The 22,695-nt window shown below is 46.8% G+C and overlaps 1 protein-coding gene across 3 annotated transcripts in view; it reads right to left on the reverse strand.

Moving 5' to 3' along the window:
* Positions 1-294: 294 nt before the first annotated feature.
* The window catches only part of MOCOS (molybdenum cofactor sulfurase), a 154,866-nt gene continuing 132,465 nt past the window's right edge, over positions 295-22,695 (reverse strand). For all 3 annotated transcript variants that reach the window (XM_048511741.1, XM_048511740.1, XM_048511742.1), the window contains exons 10-15: positions 20,660-20,741; positions 9,585-9,709; positions 8,915-9,020; positions 7,282-7,408; positions 4,944-5,048; positions 295-545 (exon numbers count right to left, since the gene is read on the reverse strand). In XM_048511741.1, coding sequence (XP_048367698.1) covers positions 405-545; positions 4,944-5,048; positions 7,282-7,408; positions 8,915-9,020; positions 9,585-9,709; positions 20,660-20,741 — 686 coding nt within the window. In that variant the 3' untranslated portion in view covers positions 295-404. The remainder of the gene's footprint in view (positions 546-4,943; positions 5,049-7,281; positions 7,409-8,914; positions 9,021-9,584; positions 9,710-20,659; positions 20,742-22,695) is intronic.

Below are 22,695 nucleotides of genomic sequence, written 5' to 3' on the forward strand. Positions count from 1 at the left end.
CAAATACCATTCTTTAGCATAAGCATAAACATAAGCATTTTATTGTCATTGTGCACGCACAACGAAATTTACAGAAGCATTCCTCGATGCACACAATTTCAGACTCATACCCCATCCTCACTTTCCCCTTCCTCCACCCATCCCTACACAGCCCCTAACACATCAACATGAAGCCACGGAGTTCAGCATCGCCACAGCTCTAGAGTAGAAGCTGTCTCTACCATTCATGCGTAAACATTATTACTCCAAGATCTCGTTTCCGCCCATCCCAGGCAAACAATTTGATGATAAAGATTTGGAAGAATTATATGGCTTTATTAATTCCAGTCACAGACACAGACAAAAATCTGACAAACAGATCTTTGGTAAAGGCACTTTGTATTCAGAAGATATGTGATGTGAAGTCACCCTGTAGTTTGTTCTTCAGGGGACCATGAACATGTGATGTTCTTCTCCACTGGAAGTACTTGAGAACCCACTGACAAAGTATTTGGAATTGAGAATGACCTTTCAGGATGATTCATCAGGTAGATTCCAAAGTTAGTCTGAAAAGAAAACAAGCTTAGAACATTTGTAATGTCAAATATCCACCAGATTGCACAATCATGACAATGCACTAGTCACAATATCTTTTGACGGAGAAACACAATCCTAGTATTATATCATCTAGGACCTTTTCCGCACAAGTTGTTTACAATGAATCTTGCTGCCAAATGCTACATTTTCTCCTTTGAATTTTGCATGCTTTTTCTTCAATTTGGTTCCAGGAACATTTTTCATTCATATTTCCTCCAATGTTTTCCCGAACATTTTTACTGTGATGTTTTTTCTGTCTGTTTTAAGCCAGCTTCCCTTGAGTGTGCAAATGTTGAAATGGTCTTTATTTCTTTGCTCCACCAAACACCTGGCCCTTATCCATACCCCTGTGTGGTTGTCGAGACTTCCCTTCAGTCATGATCTTCTCTCCCTTATCCTCCATTTTTAAAAGGAATATTTTTTAAAAAAATCTTTGTTGTATCAAACTAGTGACATAATGTTGAAGCAGAAATAAGAAGCGAGGGCGATTGGATCAGCTTTGTCAATTCACATAGAGCTTTCAATGTTAATGTTCAGGCACAGATATAAAGAAGCAGGGTGACTGGCTCAGCATTGTAAACTTCACATAGCACTTGCAATGCTAATATTCAGGCACATATAGAAAGAAGCAGAGGCATTGGATCAGCTTTGTCAATTTCACATAGAGCTTGCAAAATTAACGTTCAGGCACAGATAGCAGGGACAGGTGGATTAGCTTTGTCAATTTCACATAGAGTTGGCAATGTTAATGTTTAGGCACAGATAAAAAGCAGGAGCAATTAGATCAGTGTTGTCAATTTCACATAGTGCTTGCAATGCTAATATCCAGGCACAGGTATAAAGAAGCAGAGACATTGGATCAGCTGTGTCCATTTCACATAAAGCTTGTGAAGTTAATATTCAGGCACAGATATAAAGAAGTAGGGGCGACTGGATCAGCGTTGACAATTTCACATAGAGCTTGCAATGTTAACTTTATGGCATGGACAGTCTTGCCGATAGTTAAAATGGAGGAAAGTCTTGCCCATAGAGAATGATGAAGAACAAGAAACTGATGTAATCCTAGACCAGCAATGAGAAAAACGAACAAAACATTTGCAACCACAACATGCAAAACCAAAAAGACAAGGAAAAAGGAATGTTCATACAGCTCTAAGCTCAATGAAAGTTACTCCTAAGTAAACATACTCAGTGTTGTACTGTACATCTCTGTTTCCTTGCTGACTTCAAGGGCATTAACTATCCAAAACAATTTGAAAACGAAGCAAAATGTTATGCTGCAAGCTGTGTAGCTTCGCACACTGTATTCTGATGTCAGCAGGGGAGCTGTACTATTAGCTTCCTCATTACTCTTAATGGAAAGGCACAAAACAAATACATCCCCCCCCCCCTTTGCAGCCAGAACATACCTCAGGACAAGGCTCTCCACTGGATCTCTCTAGATCCCTCCAGGCAAGGACATTGGGAGATCTTGCTACTCGTTTGTAGTGCTGAAGATACTACCACATTAAATTTCCCTTTCAAGGCATATTTACTCATATAGAAAAATGTGGGACCTCAGAGACCCTGACAAGTAGGGAGCATCAGTGGCGTAGGAGGTTAAGAGCTCGTGTCTCTAATCTGGAGGAACCAGGTTTGATTCCCAGCTCTGCCGCCTGAGCTGTGGAGGCTTCTCTGGGGAATTCAGATTAGCCTGATCACTCCCACACACGCCAGCTGGGTGACATAAGAACATAAGAACATAAGAACAAGCCAGCTGGATCAGACCAAAGTCCATCTAGTCCAGCTCTCTGCTACTCGCAGTGGCCCACCAGGTGCCTTTGGGAGCTCACATGTAGGATGTGAACGCAATGGCCTTCTGCGGCTGTTGCTCCTGAGCACCTGGTCTGCTAAGGCATCTGCAATCTCAGATCAAAGAGGATCAAGATTGGTAGCTGTAGATTGACTTCTCCATAAATCTGTCCAAGCCCTTTTTAAAGCAATCCAGGTCAGTGACCATCACCACCTCCTGTGGCAGCTTATTCCAAACACCAATCATGCGCTGCGTGAAGAAGTGTTTCCTTTTATTAGTCCTAATTCTTCCCCCCAGCATTTTCATTGTATGCCCCCTGGTTTTAGTATTGTGAGAAAGAGAGAAAAAAAATTCTGTCTGTCAACATTTTCTATCCCATGCATAATTTTATAGACTTCAATCCTTATCCCCGCTCAGCCGTCTCTCCTCTCCAAACTAAAAAAAAAGGAGTCCCAAAGCGGCTGCAGCCTCTCCTCATAAGGAAAGGTGCTCCAATCCCTCAATCATCCTCATTGCCCTTTTCTGCACTTTTTCTATCTCTTCTATATCCTTTTTGAGATGTGGCGACCAGAACTGAACACAGTACTCCAAATGCGGTCGCACCACTGCTTTATATAAGGGCATGACAATCTTTGCAGTTTTATTATCAATTCCTTTCCTAATCATCCCCAGCATAGAGTTTGCCTTTTTTCACAGCTGCCATGCATTGAGTTGACATTCCCATGGAACTATCAACTAAAGACAGCTTCTAAGAAATCCCTTTCCTGGTCTGTGACTGAGTAGCACTGACCCCTGTGGCGATGTTATGTGAAGTTTTGGATTTTTTTTTTGCCCCTATGTGCATCACTTTACATTTTGCTACATTGAACTGCATTTGCCATTTCTGAGTCCACTCACCTAGTTTATCAAGGTCCGCTTGGAGCTCTTCGCAATCCTTTGTGGTTCTCACCACCCTACATAATTTGGTATCATCTGCAAACTTGGCCACCACGCTGCACCACCCTACTTCCAGGTCATTTATGAATAGGTTAAAGAGCACTGGTCCCAAAAGCGGATCCTTGGGGACACCCACTCCTGACATCTCTTCATTGTGAGAACTTCCCATTTACACCCACTCTCTTTTTGTTTCCTGTTTCTCAACCAGTTTTAAACCATAGGAGGGACTTCCCCTCTTATTCCCTTCATTGCTGAGTTTTCTCAACAGTCTCTGGTGAGGAACTTTGTCAAAAGCCTTTTGGAAATCCAAGTGAGACAATGTCCAATCGGGTTCACCCCTGTCCACATGCCTGTTTACACCCTCAAAGAACTCTTCTAGTAAGCTCTTGTAGAAGACAGGATTTTGCTCTCTGCAAAAGCCATGCTGAAGCTCTCTTTCTCAGCAGAGTCTTGCTTTTACTAAGCATGTTTTATAATTTTTATCTTTAATGATAGATTCTACTAATTTTACCAGGAACAGATGTCAAACTGACTGGCCTGTAATTTCCCGGGTCCCCCCTTCTAGATCCCTTTCTTAAAGATTGGTGTGACATTGGCCATCTTCCAGTCTTCAGGGATGGAGCCTGATTTCAGGGATAAGTTGCATATTAAAGTGAGAAGATCAGCAATTTCGTAGCTTGAGCTCTTTAAGCAACTCTTAGGTTGGAATGCAATCTGGGCCAGGGGAGTTTTGGTAACATTTAATAGTTTATCAATGGCTGCGGGGCAGAACTTCTTCCTTGTCTACCACCTATCTTCGCTAGTTCCTTGGATTCGGCCTCCCTAAGAAGCTTTGGTTCCAGGTGCAGGAATGTTCCCTCCACCTCCTCTTGGGTGAAGACAGAGATGCAAAAGAATTCATTCAGCTTCTCTGCAATCTCCCTGCCATCTTTTTAGCAACACCCTTTGTTCCTTTGTCATCTAACGGGCCTACCGCTTCCCTTGCTGGCTTCCTGCTTTTGATGTACTTGAAGAACTGTTTGTTGCTGGTCTTGATGTTCGCAGCCATGCGTTCCTCATAATCCTTTTTTGCCTCCCTTACAGCTAACTTGCTTCTCTTTTGCCACCATTTGTGTTCCCTCTCATATTCTTCATCAGTCAAACTGGACTTCCATTTTCTTGGGCTTGGGCTAGTCACAGCTTCTCGGAGCTCTCTCAGCCCCACCTACCTCACAGGGTGTTTGTTGTGAGGGGGGAAGGGCAAGGAGATTGTCAGCCCCTTTGAGTCTCCTGCAGGAGAATCCAAACTCCTCCTCCTCCTCCTCCTCTTCTTCTTCTTCTTCTTCAACCTGAAAATTCCTCTCAAGAACTCTTCTCTAACTTGGAAACTGCAACTGAAAGAAGGGAAGCTGAGTGCTGACGCTGACATTTCACATGATTGCCCGGATGTCCTTAAATACCATCATCCCTCGGACAGCACAAAAGAGAATGTTAATTACGTATGTGCTGCTGCTTATTTTTTTGTGTGAATGATGATGATTTAGATCTGGCTGCAGATGATTCATCACAGGAGGCAAAGAAGTTACAAGGAAAAGGGGGCTAAAACAATATCTAGTCGCTCTCCCCCTCCCCCTCCCCCCCAGTGATATTTTTGGCTGACCTTTCTATCTTTGGTGGAAGACAGACTCTGAAGAAATTCCTTGTTGCGTTGTCCAGTTTGCTGATCAATACAGATAACGAGACATCGGTGGCATGGCCCCATAACCTGAAATTTCCACAGAAAAAGGTTCTCAATCCAACTGTCTGCATGACTCATCGTCCCCTGCCTCAGCCAAGACGTCAAAGGTCGGCAGCTATTTTTACAATACCTCCAACATCAAGCATGCTTTGAACAGTTTCTGTTTAGGCTTTCCCCAGTAAGAAACCCAGGAGCAGCAGTGGCGTAGGAGGTTAAGAGCTCGTATATCTAATCTGGAGGAACCGGGTTTGATTCTCCTCTCTGCCACCTGAGCTGTGGAGGCTGATCTGGGGAATTCAGATTAGCCTGTGCACTCCCACACACGCCAGCTGGGTGACCTTGGGCTAGTCACAGCTTCTCGGAGCTCTCTCAGCCCCACCTACCTCACAGGGTGTTTGTTGTGAGGGGGGAAGGGCAAGGAGATTGTCAGCCCCTTTGAGTCTCCTGCAGGAGAGAAAGGGGGGATATCGATCCAAACTCTTCTTCTTCTTCTATATCAGGGGCCCCAAACCATGTGGGCACCTCTGGAATTCTGACACAGTATGTTGGACAGAGTCACAAAATGGCTGCTCCAGTTGACCTTCAGTCACAAAATGAAGATCCTTGTGCTGTGGTCGAAGCAGTCAAAGCAAGGTTGTTAAAAGTATGCAGAGCCAATCAAATCTCCAATGGCCAGTTAGAAGTTTTGCTGGGCAAAAGCCCCTCTTGGCCACACCCACTTTTAAAAAACACTTGGTGGGGTTAGGGTAGCCCCCCAGAGAAAAGATTCCCCACATTGTGCAATAGATTGATGGATGGCCAGTAATTTAACAGTGGGACAAGAGGACTATTATATTAACCAATAATTTTGGATAAAAATCCCAACTGCGGTCTGTTCTACAACACGCCTGCTCTTCCTTCAAGCAATATACATTCAGTTGAAGGGCTCCTTTAAATACATTTTAAACTTTTGAGTATTCAGTTTGGCGTCTCTCCTTTGAAATGGAAAATGGCAGAAAGTTTGCACAGCCAAAGATATTCTCTCTTTTGTGAAAAATTCTCCATAAAAACAAAATTTATTGTCTCTTTGAATAAGTGGCAGGCACCTAATCAAAGCAAGCCGTGGCCCACATAAGAAAAGAGACAGCGAGACTCTTCTGTTGTTCCGCCACTGTGAGACTCTTCTGTTGTTCCGCCACTGTGGGACTCTTCTGTTGTTCCGCCACTGTGACAGGAAGCTCAGGAGCTCTTAAGCGTTGGCAGACGGAATTGGTCGGGCCGATCACTGCATTTATGGAACCAACAACCCCAGTATTCCTAAACAGGAGTAGGGTTCCTAACCTCCAGGGTATGGCTGGAGATCTCGCCCTTTTGCATCTGAGCTCCAGGCAACAGAGATCTGTTCACTTGGAGAAAATGGCCTTGGAAGGTGGACTCTCTGGCATTGTGGCCCATTGAAGTCCTCCCCCTCCCCAAAACCCCGCCCACCTCAGTCTCCGTCCCCAAAATCTCCAGGTATTTCCCAATAATGTGCTGGCAACCCTAGGCAGGGAAGGAGTGTTCATTACAGTAATCCTTGATTGACAGCCAAGCACAGGAATGCTAGTCCTGGATTCAGTTACTTACACCTGGGCAGGCCTCACTGAAGCCGCTCAGACTAAAAGGGATACTTTTGTTAAAGCGCACCAGAAATCAAAACATCAAATTTAGACTATTCAATGTATAGTTGTGAATTAAAATGAAGTTTACTGTATAATTGGGAAGGGTCAGTGGTGGGATCCAAAAATTTTAGTAACAGGTTCCCATGGTGGTGGGATTCAAACAGTGGCGTAGCGCCAATGGGGATGGGTGGGGCACAACAGGGGCATGGCCAGGCATTCCGGGGCGGGGCATTTCTGGGCGTGACTGTGGCAAGGACACAGCCGCTGCGCCGGTCCTTGGGCAGGAAACAAATACATGCAGGCGCAGGCTGCCACGCATGCCGGTGCACCTCCTGCTAGACTGCTTCAAGTTCTGCGCGCTACTGCTGAGAGGAGGGGCGTAACTAAGGCAAAAATCACGTGGCAAAATCACCCATTAGTAACCCCCTCTCGGCACACACAAATAATTAGTAACCAACTCTCGGGAACCTGTGAGAACCTGCTGGATCCCACCTCTCACTGGCACCTTCTCTGCCAAGCCGCCCCAAGAAGTGGATTCGGTGCCTTGGCCCTGGAACCCAGCCTGCCTGCCTTCAACAGCTTCCTTTGCTCGTCATGACGCAGCTGGAGCCATTTTGTACCTTGAAGTGCAGGCTGCCAATTGCAATATTGTCCCACTTGTCTTCCTCGAATGGCTCGTTTGTGCTGATCACAATGTTGGCACGGAAGCGATGGATCAGCTTCTGGAGGGGAAGTGACTCACCTAGTCTGCTCCACGGCAGCAGAGGAGAAAAGCAAATGAAAATGTTATTTACTCCCTTGCAATTTCAGGTTTCTTGGCAGAAGAAAGATTCCTGCTGCATTCAACCCCCCTCGTACACGCTTGTGCACATGACACTGCCTTACTGTTAGGTCTTCGTCCTTAAGCCAATACGCAGACTCTGGATGTTTGATCAGTAGCGTTTATTGAAGGTAGTAGCCCCTAGTTTGAGAAAGCCAGTTCTGGCGATCTGGTTTTTCTAGGCCAGAGGCGTTCCTCCCATTGGGCAAAGTGGGCAGCTGCCCAGGGCGCCACCTTGTGGGGGGCGCCAAAAATGCAGGTTCGTTAGTGGGGGATTTTCAGTGTTTTTTCTGTTTTTGGCCTGCAGGGGGCGCAGATTTTAGGCTAGCAGCATCAACATTTCAGGGTTTTTTCAGGAGCCTCTCCTGATGATATGACTCGGGTTTGGTGAGGTTTGGTTTAGGGAGTGCCCCCATCCACCATTGTTTCCAATGGGAGCTAATAGGAGATGGGGGCTACACCTTTCAGGGTCCATAACTTTGGACCCCCTGAACCAAACTTCACCAAACCTGGGTGGTATCATCAGGAGAGTCTCACGAAGATACTCTGAAATTTTGGTGCTGCTATCTTAATAACAGGCAGAGTTGGTTCTGACATTTACACTGAATCCAATCTTGGTCCACTGTGTGCCGGGGATGCAAACCTCCAGATGGGACCTCCTGGAATCGCAACTGATCTCCAGCAACTCTGGAGAAAAGGAACACATTAACCTGCCTTGTCTGCACACAGAGCCTTGTTCCATCCAGGTCAGTAACGTCAGGTGTGGCCAATCGGACCAGCAGCATCTCACCAGGGTCTCAAGGACGGTTTCGCATCCCCTGCTGCTGCCTGGCACTTTTAATGAGAGATGCCACAGGCTGAACCTCGAACTTGCAGCGTGCCGAGCAGATGCTCTCCCACTGAATTTCCCCAGGAAGGATCAGTCCCGACTGTCTGCCACCATTTGCCCAGAAAACAAATTGGAGCTTCTTTCCAAAGAATGCTCTGACCAACCGGAAAAAGGCGAATTATCGAACCTAAGGCGAATTATCGAACCCAAGGCGAATTATCAACCCTAAGGCATATTATCAACCCCAAGGTGAATTATCGAACCCAAGTTGCCCAATAAGATATTCGTCATGTAATCAAATATGCATGCATGCGCCATCGAGCCATGAACCCAGAAGGGGCTTTTAAAGCCAGAGACGAGTAGAGGCAGTTTGCAATTGTTTGCATTCCTTGCATTTCTTGTCTGTATTCTTCCACCTTGCTTAGCTTCAGCGATTTGATGGGCCTGAACTATACCATGTGTCAAGCCCTGGATCGGCACCAATAATGGATGCAGTGATTTCAGTCAAAGGTCACTGAAATAGATTCAGTGAAGACAAGCTTTATTTGCAGGAAAAGTAAAAAATAACAAATCCCACGAAACCTGTGATTTTAGACGTACTTGCCTTGCAGTGATGTGATCGCTGAGTTGTAACACACTTGTTTGATTTATCAGGAGATACTGGGCTTCGTTCACCAAAGAGAGTGAGGAAGCCATGACGGGGGCCTCTCCTGAAACAGATCCAGCATCAGGGGACAGTTAGAAGTGGGGAGCAAAAGAGTTGGTTTTTAAGTCAGATGCAACCTGACAGCACTTTCCACCCCCATATTTAGATCCTTTCAGATTCTGTTTTAGTAAATGTTGGTTTATAGCAGGGATCTGCAACCTGCGGCTCTCCAGATGTTCATGGACTACAATTCCCATCAGCCCCTGCCAGCATGGCCAATTGGAACATGAACATCTGGAGAGCCGCAGGTTGCAGACCCCTGGTTTATAGTATGTTCAATACAAAGTTAGTTTCAGGTCTCCTTTAGAGATTCAATTTAGAATTACATGTTGTGGGATGCTAATGAGGAAGACTTAGTAGAAAAAAGTAGATCCCCCCCAAAAGCCTCGCATAGACAGAATGATATCGAAAGACTGCCTACTGTGTATGTGTTTTACAATTCCCACGCATTCCGTACTGCTGAGGCAATTTTAATTTTAATCCACAAAACAGCATAGAAGTCATTTCGACATTTCACATTTGTGGTGCCAGGCCACTCGTTTTCTCATAGGCACGCAAATATAGATACCCTTTTCATGGTTCTCTTTTGCATTTCTCTTGACATCTGGACACTGCCGGATAAGGTAGCACTCTCGGCCCAGAAACTCCGAAAACCAAGCTGCCGATCGTCCTCCACAACTGTATGTCTGAACTCTGCAAGGGAAAAGTAGAAGAGGAAGCAGGATTTAGCAATCAGTTTTAGTGGCGAAAATAATGTCAGCTTAGAGCCGTGATGGCGAACCTTTGGCACTCCAGATGTTATGGACTACAATTCCCATCAGCCCCTGCTAGCATAGCCAATTGGCCATGCTGGCAGAGGCTGATGGGAATTGTAGTCCATAACATCTGGAGTGCCAAAGGTTCGCCACCACTGGCTTAGAGGCAACGTATAATTAAACATCTCTTGTGCCTGCTACCACAGTTGCATTTTTACTGTTTTTACCAATCCTGGGCTGCATCAATAGGAGTATAGTGTCCAGATCAAGAAACGTAATAGTCCCACTCTATTCTGCATTGCTTAGACCTCACCTGGAATACTGTGTCCAGTTCTGGGTGCAACAATTCAAGAAGGATATTGACAAGCTGGAATGGGTCCAGAGGAGGGTGACCAAAATGTTTAAAGGTCTGGATTCCATGACCCATGAGGAGAGACTTAGGGAGCTAGGAATGTTTAGTCTGGAGAAGAGAAAAATAAGGGGTGACATGATAGCCATGTTTAAATATTTGAAGGGCTGTCATGTTGAAAATGGAGTAAGTTTGTTGTCTGCTGCTCCAGACACTAGGACAAGCAGTAATGGTTTCAAGGAAAAGAGATTCCACCTAAACATTAGGAAGAATATCCTCACAGTAAGAGTTGTTCGACAGTGGGATATGCTGCCTCGGGGGGGGGGGGGGGGGTTGGGGTGAGGGGGTTTTTAAACTGTGGCTGTGTGGCCATCTGTCAGGAGTGCTTCGATTGCGTGTTCCTGCATGGCAGGGGGGTTAAACTCAATGACTCTTGTGGTCTCTTCCAACTCTGTGATTCTATGAGCAGCAGTGGCATAATCTGGTTCCCCGCTCTGCCACTTGAGCTGTGGAGGCTTATCTGGGGGACTAGATTAGCCTGTGCACTCCGACACACACCAGCTGGGTGACCTTGGGGTAGTCATAGCTCTACGGAGCTCTCTCAGCCCTCTCTTACAGGAGAGAAAGGGGGCGGGATTAATCCAAACTCCTCCTCCTCCTCCTCCTCCTCCTCCTCCTCCTTCTTCTATTTAATGCATCCATCATTCTTTCTGTCTACTTGCCTGACTACCTATGTCTCACCTTTCCTCTTGGTTCAAGGTGGCATACAGCAACTTGTTTAGACCATTCACACCCTGGTTGTTGTTTACGCGCCCTGCTGGTTTTATTGCAGATTGTTCTACAGTTTTGCTGTTTATTGGGTTTTTAATTGTGCTGTATTGGGTTATAAATCCAATAAATGATATGAAAACCAAAACCAAAAATAAAACAACAAACCCCCCCCAACCCCACCCCCGCTCTGCTCCTTAAAAGATGCCAGCCATTCAACCACCTTCCAAAGCCCTGGCAAACAGGTGGGGGCCTCCTGAAGATCTCCGCAGGGGGCCTCCTTCACCTCTTGATACTCATTCCATAGAGCCAGAGCCATGATGGAAAATGCCCGGGCTTTGGTCGGTGCCAGATGGGACGCCCTAAGTTGGTACACAGGGACACACAGAAGGAGGAGGAGGAGGAGGAGGAGGAGGAGGAGGAGGAGGAGGAGGAGGAGGAGGAGGAGGAGGAGGAGGAGGAGGAGGAGAAGAAGAAGAAGAAGAAGAAGAAGAAGAAGAAGAAGAAGAAGAAGAAGAAGAAGAAGAAGAAGAAGAAGAAGAAGAAGAGTTTGGATTTTTATCCCCCCTTTCTCTCCTGCAGGAGACTCAAAGGGGCTCACAATCTCCTTGCCCTTCCCACCTCACAACAAACACCCTGTGAGGTGGGTGGGGCTGAGAGAGCTCCGAGAAGCTGTGACTAGCCCAAGGTCACCCAGCTGGCGTGTGTGGGAGTGCACAGGCTAATCTGAATTCCCCAGATAAGCCTCCACAGCTCAGGTGGCAGAGCTAGGAATCAAACCCGGTTCCTCCAGATTAGATACACGAGCTCTTAACCTCCTACGCTGCTGCTGCTCCTAGGTTCTATCTATAGAAGGTTCTATCTATAGTGTCTCTACTCACAGCATTCGGAATTATTCCGTTAATCATGAGTATTATATGTTTTCATTCACACAGCATTTGAATGTAGAATAGTCTTTATTACATTTGTAATCAACTTCGTCTGTTTCTCTTCCCCCTTCCCTATGTGCTGACACTTAACACAGGCTTGGAATCCTCAGTTATGCTGGTTGCAAGTTGCCTAGCAACACCTGAAATGGCCACTGAGATGTCAGAATATGGACCTGTGAGATTTGAGCGGTTCACTTATATGGCGGCATCGAAAAGAACAATTTACCAGTTTAGGAAAGAATCTGAACTATAAGGATAGATAAGGAGAAGAAGAAGAGTTGGATTCACATCCCCCTTTTCTCTCCTGTAAGGAGACTCAAAGGGGCTGACAAACTCCTTTCCCTTCCTCCCTCACAACAAACACCCTGTGAGGTGGGTGGGGCTGAGAGAGCTCAGAAGAACTGTGACTAGAAGAGAAGAAGAAGAAGAGTTTGGGTTTATATCCCCCCTTTCTCTCCTGCAGGAAACTCAAAGGGGCTTACAATCTCCTTGCCCTTCCCCCCTCACAACAAACACCCTGTGAGGTAGATGGGGCTGAGAGAGCTCAGAAGAACTGTGACTAGAAGAGAAGAAGAGTTTGGATTTATATCCCCCTTTCTCTCCTGCAGGAGACTCAAAGGGGCTTACAATCTCCTTGCCCTTCCCCCTCACAACAAAGACCCTCTGAGGTAGATGGGGCTGAGAGAGCGCCGAGAAGCTGTGACTAGCCCAAGGTCACCCAGCTGGCATGTGTGGGAGTGCACAGGCTAATCTGAATTCCCCAGATAAGCCTCCACAGCTCAGGCGGCAGAACGGGGAATCAAACCTGGTTCTTCCAGATTAGAATGCACCTGCTCTTAACCACTACACCAGGGGAGTTTTTCTGCTTGCACATTGAACACAATAACGGAGGTTTCAAGTCTTGTGCTGTGCATTGCAGTAACACTCCCCTGGGAAATGTGGATTTAAATTCATTTCCAATCTTCCTTTAGTCTGGGATATCACTGATAAATTTTTGTTTTCATACATATGCCAAAATTGGGCAATCTGTCCGAGTGCTCAAAGGCTTTATTGTGCACAGCAAAGCCCATCTAATTTCTGTCTGTGCCAGGAACAAAATTACTTAGAGCCTTTTTATCTATTCAAACTAATGTACTTGATTTATTACAGGAACTTCATTATCTGGATAAGTTTCCTAATTTAGCCTAACTAACTAGGAAGAAGGGAAAGACAGGACCGGCATGCTGCCCTCATGGTTCCACGATGGAGAATAAGGCATGCATAAGCATAAGCATTTTATTGTCACTGTGCACGCACAACGAAATTTACAGCAGCATCCCTCCATGCACACAATTTCAGACTCATACCCCATCCTCCCTTTCCCCTTCCTCCACCCATCACTACACAGCCCCAAACACATCAACACGAAGCCGCAGAGTTTAGCATAGCCACAGCTCTAGAGTAGAAGCTGTCTCTGGGCCTCTTTGTCCTAGTTTTGATAGACCTGTATCGTCTGCCGGATGGTGACAGTTCAAAAAGAGAGTGTGCTGGATGAGACGGGTCCCTCAGAATATTTTGGGCTTTCTTTAGGCTTCGGGAATTATAGAGTTCTTCCCAGGAGGGGAGAGGGCAGCCGATAATCCTCTGTGCAGTAGTGATCACCCTTTGGAGCGCCTTCCTATCTGCCACTGTGCAACTGGAGAACCATACACAGATGCAGTAGGTTAAGACACTCTCTAAAGCGCAGCGGTAAAAGGACACCAGGAGTTTTCCATTCAGTTGTTGTTTCCTTAACAGTCTCAGATAGTACAGTCTTTGCTGGGCCTTCTTAACCACCGTGGCAGTCTGTACACCCCAAGTTCTCTTTAATCATAACACCCAGAAATTTAAAACTCGCCACCTGCTCTACTTGATCTCCATTTATAGTCAAGGGCTGAATTCCTGAGCTATTCCTTCTATAGTCCACTATAAGCTCCTTTGTCTTGTTAGTGTTAAGAACCAGGTTATTTTCCCTGCACCATGAGAGCAGTCGGTCCACCTCACTCCGAGGTGCATGCAAATGGAGTTGTGAAAAGGGGTAAGGAAATTTCTCTGAGAGTCGCAATCTGCACATCAAAGGGTTGGTGTCAGAGGAGTAGAGAAAAGATGCGCAGGGCCTTGACCCCTCTATCTTTTAAACTCTCTAGTCAAGACCCCCTCTGAAGTCTGAGGTGAAGAAACAGGGCAAAGTTCTTCACTTCCAACAATCACTTGTTTGAGGACTTTGGAGAGGCGTTCGTCAAACGTAAGTGAACTCCTCCTAACAGACTAGCATGCCTTCCATGTATCTTGATGCTTCCGCAGCTCGCTTTGAAGAGTAGGAAATTAAGCTGAGGGACTCTGCTCACATGACATCAACAGAGGGAGCTTTATCTTTGAAGCAAATGACTTTTCCCTTACTCACCTGACTAAAGTGCTCAGGAAATCATTTTGTTTATGCGGACTGTCTTGAAAGAGTGAAGTCAGAGGGAAAGGAAGGGCCTCAGAACTAAAACCACAGCATCTGTTTTGGTCACGAAACAAGGGCCCCTTCCGCACACGCAAAATAATGTGTTTTCAAACCACTTTCACAACTGTTTGCAAGTGGATTTTGCCGTTCCGCACAGCTTCAAAGAGCACTGATCTGAATCCTCTGAAGATGCCAGCACAGATGCAGGCGAAACGTCAGGAGAGAATGCTGCTAGAACACGGCCATAAAGCCCGGAACACGGCCATACAGCCCGGCCATACAGCCCGGAAACCACACAGCACCCTGGTGATTCCAGCCGTGAAAGCCTTCGACAATACATTGTTCACATTTTGTTTGTTCACATTTTGTGGTAGATACTGAATTTGCTCCTTTACAACCTAAAAACTACAAAATATTAAGCTTCTGGTAATGGCTTTGGTGAAAAAAGAAACTATAAGGTTATTTATGTAGCAGTGCATGTCATTGATACTCTGCCTTGCTCCAAAACAGCTCACATAATTCTGTTCTTCCTTGTATAAATGATAATTTGTGTTATAACAAACGGCCTATAAATCTTTACTTTGCCTGGCATTAATAACTGCATTCCCTTCCCCCCCTCCAAAAATCCACAACTTTTTCCTCTTTCCTTTAAATGGGCTTGGATTTACTCCAAATCTTTTCCCTCTTTCTCACAATACTAGAACCGGGGGGCATACACTGAAAATGCTGGGGGGAAGAATCAGGACTAATAAAAGGAAACACTTCTTCACGCAACGTGTGATTGGTGTTTGGAATATGCTGCCACAGGAGGTGGTGATGGCCACTAACCTGGATAGCTTTAAAAGGGGCTTGGACAGATTGATGGAGGAGAAGTCGATTTATGGCTACCAATCATGATCCTCTTTGATCTGAAATTGCAAATGCCTTAACAGCCCAGGTGCTCGGGAGCAACAGCCGCAGAAGGCCCTTGCTTTCACATCCTGCATGTGAGCTCCCAATGGCACCTGGTGGGCCACTGCGAGTAGCCGAGAGCTGGACTAGATGGACTCTGGTCTGATCCAGCTGGCTTGTTCTTATGTTCTCTAGGGACACTACCAAGAAGTGTCACATTTCAGGGTAGGCCTCCATCCTTCTTTAAATAGGAGCTGGGGTGGCTCTACCAAAGCGTTAGAGGTTAAATAACCTTAGTTTTTATTCTTTGGAAGCCATGGCAGCCTCTTTCCAAGTCTGGCGGAAGAATGACAATTTGCCCAGATCTGTACCTTCCCTTGCAACGTAGCTAAAGAGAGCCCCATTACACTGTGGCCAGTGGATGTGTAAGGTCAATACTAGGGAAAGAAACATGACAGGCTCCCTAACCAGAATCCACACAGAGATAATGTAATATGAGAGGTAAATCAGGCTTAATCTGCTACTTAATCTGCGGCCAGCAAAGGACTCCTTCCAGGTGACTCGAAGAGAAAGGTGATGCAAATTGGGAGTCTTAGGTCTTTGTAATCCCCAACCAGTGGTGGGATCCAAACATTTTAGTAACAGGTTCCCATAGTGGTGGGTTTCAAACTGTGGTGTAGCGCCAATGGGGCTGGGCAGGGCATGATGGGGGCGTGGCCGGGCATTCTGGGGGCGGGGCATTCCTGGGCGGGGCTGTGGCAAGGACGCAGCCGCTGCGCCGGTCCTTGGGCGGGAAACGAATGCACGCAGGCGCAGGCTGCCACGCACGCCGGTGCACCTCCTGCTAGACTGCTTCAAGTTCTGCGCGCCACTGCTGAGAGGAGGGCGTAACTAAGGCAAAAATCACATGGCAAAATCACCAATTAGTAACCCCCTCTCGGCACACACAAATAATTAGTCACCTACTCTCGGGAACCTGTGAGAACCTGCTGGATCCCACCTCTGTCCCCAACCTTTTTGGAGCTTGCACGCACCGCTGGAATTCTGACACCCACGGCGGGCACAACCACCGCATGGCTGCCACAGCGCACCTTCAGTCAAACAGCGATTTGGTCGCAGCCGCTGACAAAGCAACAGTTTTAAAAAACCTCCAATGGCCAATCAGGAGCCTTGCTGGGAAAAGCCCCTCTGGTCCCTGCCCTGTGGGTGAGACCAGTCGCCCATCTAGTCCAGCATCTTGCCCCACACAGTGGCCAACCAGTTCCTCTGGAGGCCCAACAACAGGGCTGCGACCTTCCAGCGCTGCTATTCAGAGGCTGACCTTAAGTTCTTGGAAGACAGCGTCCTTTTCCTTCAGATCAGCTTTTCATACTCCTGTATTTGTACAAAAAATCTTCGTTAGCCTGGCAGGCATTTTCCTAGCCTCTCCTTTTTAACCAGCCGTACTCATGGAGAGCCAGCATGGTCTAATGCAGTGATGGCGAACCTATGGCACACGTGCCAGAGGTGGCACTCAGAGCCTTCTCTGTGGGCACACGCAAACAGAGAGTCCCCACACACACATCTAGGCTGACCTGTGCCCCTGAGCTCGATTATTAGCATTAAAACTAAGACCTAGTTTTGGGGAAGTAGTGTAGGTAACCCTGTCGAGCGCTGTTACACTAAAGTGCAATCCTTTACCTGGGAGTAAGCTTGGTTGCTGGCAATGGGGCTTGCTTCTGAGTAAACCCTCCTAGGGTCGTGATTCACCTGTTGGAAGAGTTGCACGGTTGCTTTAAAGCAAAGCCATCGACTACCACCAAGCTTACTCCTGAGTAACACATGCCTCGGAGCCAAACGTTTTTTCTAAACAAAAACCTCAGTATTCAGGTTAAATTACCATGTTGGCACTTTGCGATAAATAAGTGGGTTTTGGGTTGCAATTTGGGCACTCGGCCTCAAAAAGGTTCACCATCGCTGGTCTAATGCAAGGGTGGTGACCATGCTGGCAGGGGCTGATGGGAATTGTAGTCCATGAACATCTGGAACACCATAGGTTGGCCACCCCTGGTCGAATGGGTCAGAGAAATCCCATGATGAAATCAACCTCTCCTGGTCAAGAGGGGGAAATGATCCACCGAAAGGTTTAAGCCCTCACAACCTAAAAGATAACAGGAAGTGCTCGGACAGCCTTTCAAAGCTGGGGGGACCGATCCCCACATTTCCCACGAGGGGCTCGCAGGCTCTTCAGGGCTCTTCCAAAGTCCTGCCGCAGCAGCCCCAACTTGTTTATTCTGTCCTTGTGCCCATTTTGCTTGAGTATCACTATACATTTTGTCAGCATTACACTCCATTTGGCACATCAGCACATTTATAAAACAGGCTCAATATTTTTTCCTCCTCCAGATACTAGCCCGGCTGCAAAGCTGCGCCTTCGTTATTTTGTCATGAACAAATTTAGCTCCAGTGCCGTACAGCTGGTCCCACCGGCTGGGTAATTTATAGAGTGAGGAACAAGGTCAGAGCCTGAATACTGATTCCCTGGGGATCAAATGCCACTCGCGTTCACTGTGAGTCCAAAGAAGCTCTCTGGGGCATCACCGACTAAAACAATGGCAGCTGCATCTGGTTCCTTGGGGCAGAGTGTTCAGGTCTGGGTCAGGCCTTGTTGTGAGGTGCAGTCTTTCTCTTCTGACCAAGAAACCACCAAGGGGCTTTTCAGAGTTCAGATACTTTTGGCCTGGTGGGCAACAGTCTCTCCAGAACTGGAACCCGCAGCCAGTCTTGACCTGGTGGCCAGCTCTGGACTAGGAAATACCTGGAGATTTTTGGGTGGAGCCTGAGAAGCAGGGCTGGAGCAAGGGGGAACTATATGCGCCCTGCACCCCGCCACGCCCCTGCCACGCCCTGGAACGCCTCCGCCACGTTTCTCGCCCGTTGGCACTACACCCCTGCTGAGAAGGGTGGGGTTTGGGGAGGGGCTTCAGCAGGGTATCATGCAGAGGTGGGATCCAGCAGGTTCTCACAGGTTCCCGAGAGTAGGTGACTAATTATTTGTGTGTGCCGAGAGGGGGTTACTAATTGGTGATTTTGCCACGTGATTTTTGCCTTAGTTACGCCCCTCCTCTCAGCAGTAGCGCGCAGAACTTGAAGCAGTCTAGCAGGAGGTGCACCGGCGTGCGTGGCAGCCTGCGCCTGCGTGCATTCGTTTCCCGCCCAAGGACCGGCGCAGCAGCTGCGTCCTTGCCACAGCCCCGCCCAGGAATGCCCCACCCCGGAATGCCCGGCCACGTCCACATCGTGCCCCGCCCAGCCCCATTGGTGCTACGCCACAGTTTGAATCCCACCACCATGGGAACCTGTTACTAAAATGTTTGGATCCCACCACTGGTATCATGCCATAGAATCCACCAGCCAAAGCGGCCGTTTCCCTCACTTTCTGGGTCATCTGGAGATCCACTGAAATAGAAGGAAATCTAACGTTCGCCTCGCCTCCCCCCCCCCTCCCCTGGAGACTGGCAACCCTAGACCCGAGAGAGATGGGCGGGGGGATTCTCATGTGAACCCCCACCCCCCGCCGCCCTAATCCAATGAAGGAACACCAGGGAGACGGCCACCAAGAAAACTCCTTCACGCTGGGTCAGAGAAGGCAGGTTGTATCCCCTTGCCCCCCCCCCCCCAAGCTTCTATCTCAGTATATCAATTCATAATGAAACGTATGTAAAATGAGCACACTCTTATGAAATAACAGGGGCCACCGCCAATGCTCCTGCTGCATGCGCCAAGTGTTCATGTGCTAGAGTCAAGCCCAGTGGCGCCGTAGAGGCCAACAAAAATGTCAGGGTATGAAGCTTTTGAGAGCCAAAGTTCCCTTTTTTAGATACGAGTCAGAAGAAGCTTTGACTCTCAAAAATTTATACCCCCAAGGCCTTGCTGGTCTCCTTGGTGTTACTGGACTTGAATCCAGCTCTTCTACTGCAGACCAAAACAGCTGCCCTCTGAAACTACGTTTTAATATATTTTTTTCTAGCAAGCCTTTATTGGCATAGACAACAGTACAACAATAATAAAAAACAGATTAAAAAGCATATACAATACAGGAAATAAACGTTAGGTCGAAGGAAATCTATAAATGTTAGGCCGAAGGAAATCTATAGGCCTTGAGTAATTTCCAGGAGAAAGTCTGCCATACAGAGAGAAGGATCAGGATTGTCCAACAAGTAGTGTACTCTAATTAAATCGGGGAGATCGGGTAAATGTATTCACATACTTGGATCTGATTTCCTTGAATCTGAGACAGTGTAGTAATTGGTGGGCCAGAGATTCAACTGAGCCATCGTTACATGAGCACAATCTTTTAGCCTTTTCTTGCTTATTGAATCTGCCATGTAACAAGGCAGAAGGCATAACATTAAACCTGGCGAGCATTATGGCTCTCCTTTGAGCAGGGTTTATTAAGCAATACAGGTAGTGTGCCAAGTGGCCCCGTTCAAATGGGAGAGAAAAGTACAGGAGGGAGCACGTTTTCTTGGCTGCGGTGATTAGGGTAGAGAACTCTCTATCCAATAGTTGACCTTTTAATTTTCTATAAGCTTCTGAATATTCTGTTTTCACGAAGCCATTTACTTTGCTAGCGCTTGCACAATTAAAATGTACCTTGAATGTATCTTGAAATGTACCTTGAATGTACCTTAAAATGTACCTTGAACGGCAGGAAAACATCATGGTATAAGGCAGTGGTGGCGAACCTATGGCACGGGTGCCAGAGGTGGCACTCAGAACCCTCTCTGTGGGCACACGCAAAACAGTGTCTCTCTCCCCCCACCCCCCCAACCCCCGCTCACACATTTAGGCTGGCCTGAGCCACTGGGCTCGATTATTAGCATTTAACCAAAGACCTAGTTTGGGGGAAGCAGTGTAGGTAACCCTGTTAAGCCCCACTGATTTTCATGCAAATAACTAAAGCACGATCCTTTACCTGGGAGTAAGCTCGGTTGCTGGCAATGGGGCTTGCTTCTGAGTAAACCCTCCTAGGGTCATGATTCACCCGTTCGAAGAGTTGCATGGTTGCTACAAAGCAAAGCCAACTACTACCACCAAACTTACTCCTGAGTAACGCACACCTCGGAGTCAACAGTTTTTTCCTAAACTAAAACCTCAGTATTCTGATTAAATTGCCGTGTTGGCACTTTGCGAATAATAAGTGGGTTTTGGGTTGCAATTTGGGCACTCGGTCTTGAAAAGGTTCGCCATCACTGGTATAAGGCAAGCCAATCTCATCAGAACTCAGAAGCTCAGCAGATCATGTAACCCTGGGAAGGGGGATCTCAAGGAAGGCAAACTACTTCTGCTTCTCACTTGCCTCGAAATCCCCTTGCTGGGTTGCCGTGAGTCAGCCGCCACTTGACTGCACTTTACAGACATGCAGGAACTAACCAGAGAAGCCTCCCCTTTTAACTTAACGCAGACTATTTCTCTCCTTTGTGGATACTCGTCTCTTCTTACCTGTGTGAGCAGACTTTGCTTTGGCTAATAGGCATCTGTGTTCCAACGTCTTCTTCTAAAGATACAGAAATTGGATCCATCCCTACATGGAAAGAGGTACAGGAAATTGTTTCAGCAAAGAAATCGTGGCTGTGTTATCAATAAGTCTTACAGTTACATCCTAACCCAGCAAGGGTGGTCCAAGTGTAGCAAACGAAGACCCCCAATGGTTTTTCTGCTGAGCACGATTCTTCCCCCAGCCTCTTGGAAATCCACGATGCATCAGGACCACCAGCAGATGGTAAGATGTTCAGAAATCCTGACTGCATTTGGGAGTGTTTGGGAATAACCAATTTACTCGATTCGATTTCGAATACCTTTAATGGCATATAAATAGTTTAACATTAACATTGCAAGATCATAACAGCCTTTACAACTTCTGACAAGTTAAAATAACACCATTTAAAAATTTAGCCACCGCTTCCAACAGCTTGTCGTTGTGGCTGTTTAAAAGATATATAACCTTCTGTTTGTCTGTAATGCCTTCACTTCCATGCAGGAAGGGGATTATGTGCTTCTTCCTACCTATCTCATAAAAAGGACAATCCAACAGCATATGAGATACTGTTTCCACAGAACCCATGCCACACGGGCATTTCCTTTCTTTATGTGGGATTCCAAGGTGGCGTCCAAGGCTAAAGGAGGAAGGCAGGGCATTACACCTAGCTAAGGTGATTGCTCTACGCCACCGGGCCTCAACCAGGGGATAAAGGTACCGGGCTACAATTAATCTATCCACAGGTATTCCCAGAGAGATCGGGGAACAGGTTTTATTAGCTTCCTCTAGCATCTGTTGAAACTCTCTATCAAAAAGTCTCTTCTTGATAGCCTGTTTGGAAATAAGAATTCTACCACGTGGCTGCCTGAAAAAGTGGGCTATAACCTATGAAAACTCACACTGAAATAGAAGTTGATTTGGAGGAACTGTTTGCTCATCCAACTTCCCAACAGGACAGACCTCAATGCTGCCCTTCTCTGAGAGATTCTTGAAAGAGAATTGTATACTGCAGGATTTCTGGCTTGTGAGATCCCTTTTTCCCAACAATATTTAAAGCCATATTCCCAAACCCAGTTCAGGGAGTTACATTATTAGTCGCAATTGCTATATGGAACCTTCATGTTCAAAGGCAGTAGGCCTCTCGGGGAGGCGAGGGCGAAGCGGACCCAATTAGTCACCCCCTCTCGGCACACACAAATAATTAGTAACCCACTCTCGGGAACTGGTGAGAACCTGCTGGATCCCACCTCTGGTTTTGAGTGACTGTTGCACGAGGCCCCAGCAATGTCTATGGTGAGAAGGAAGGGATGAGATTGCTACAAGGAAGGAAGGAAGGAAGGAAGGAAGGAAGGAAGGAAGGAAGGAAGGAAGGAAGGAAGGAAGGAAGGAAGGAAGGAAGGAAGGAAGGAAGGAAGGAAGGAAGGAAGGAAGGAAGGAAGGAAGGAAGGAAGGAAGGAAGGAAGGAAGGAAGAAGCAGCTGGTTCCCTGCTGGCAAATTACAGTCACTACAGAACCTACGTGGGTACCAGGTCAAACTTGTTATTTCTGTAGAGAATTATACATATATATATATATACAACCTGCAGGTGGCTCCAGATGATAATTAAATGACAATCCAGCAACCATTCGCATGACCTTGATCCCCAAAGCATACTTGGCAATATTCATTTTCAGCTTTTAGTAACTCCATTCGTTGAGCATCTCACACGCTGTGATTGGCACAGATGCACTACAGCCATTATCGCTGCAGCTTTGGAAAGACCTCCTGATCCCAGCTCTGCCATTTCCCAGCACTGAGAACATGGGCGGTTTTTAAACCCAGGCTGTTGGTATCTGGGTATCACAGACAGTCCGGGCTCAGATGGATGCCAATCTTAATTCATGGATTTTGATACGAAGGGGGTTTTTTTGCCTGACACATGCTTTCTCCTCCCAATCAAATATGCATGTCAGTAGACAAGACCTTCCCTGAAGGCTCAGCAGCCCGGATCTGGATAAC

The sequence above is a fragment of the Sphaerodactylus townsendi genome, linkage group LG11 (assembly GCF_021028975.2).
Source record: "Sphaerodactylus townsendi isolate TG3544 linkage group LG11, MPM_Stown_v2.3, whole genome shotgun sequence".
In the NCBI taxonomy this organism is placed as follows: Eukaryota; Metazoa; Chordata; class Lepidosauria; order Squamata; family Sphaerodactylidae; genus Sphaerodactylus; species Sphaerodactylus townsendi.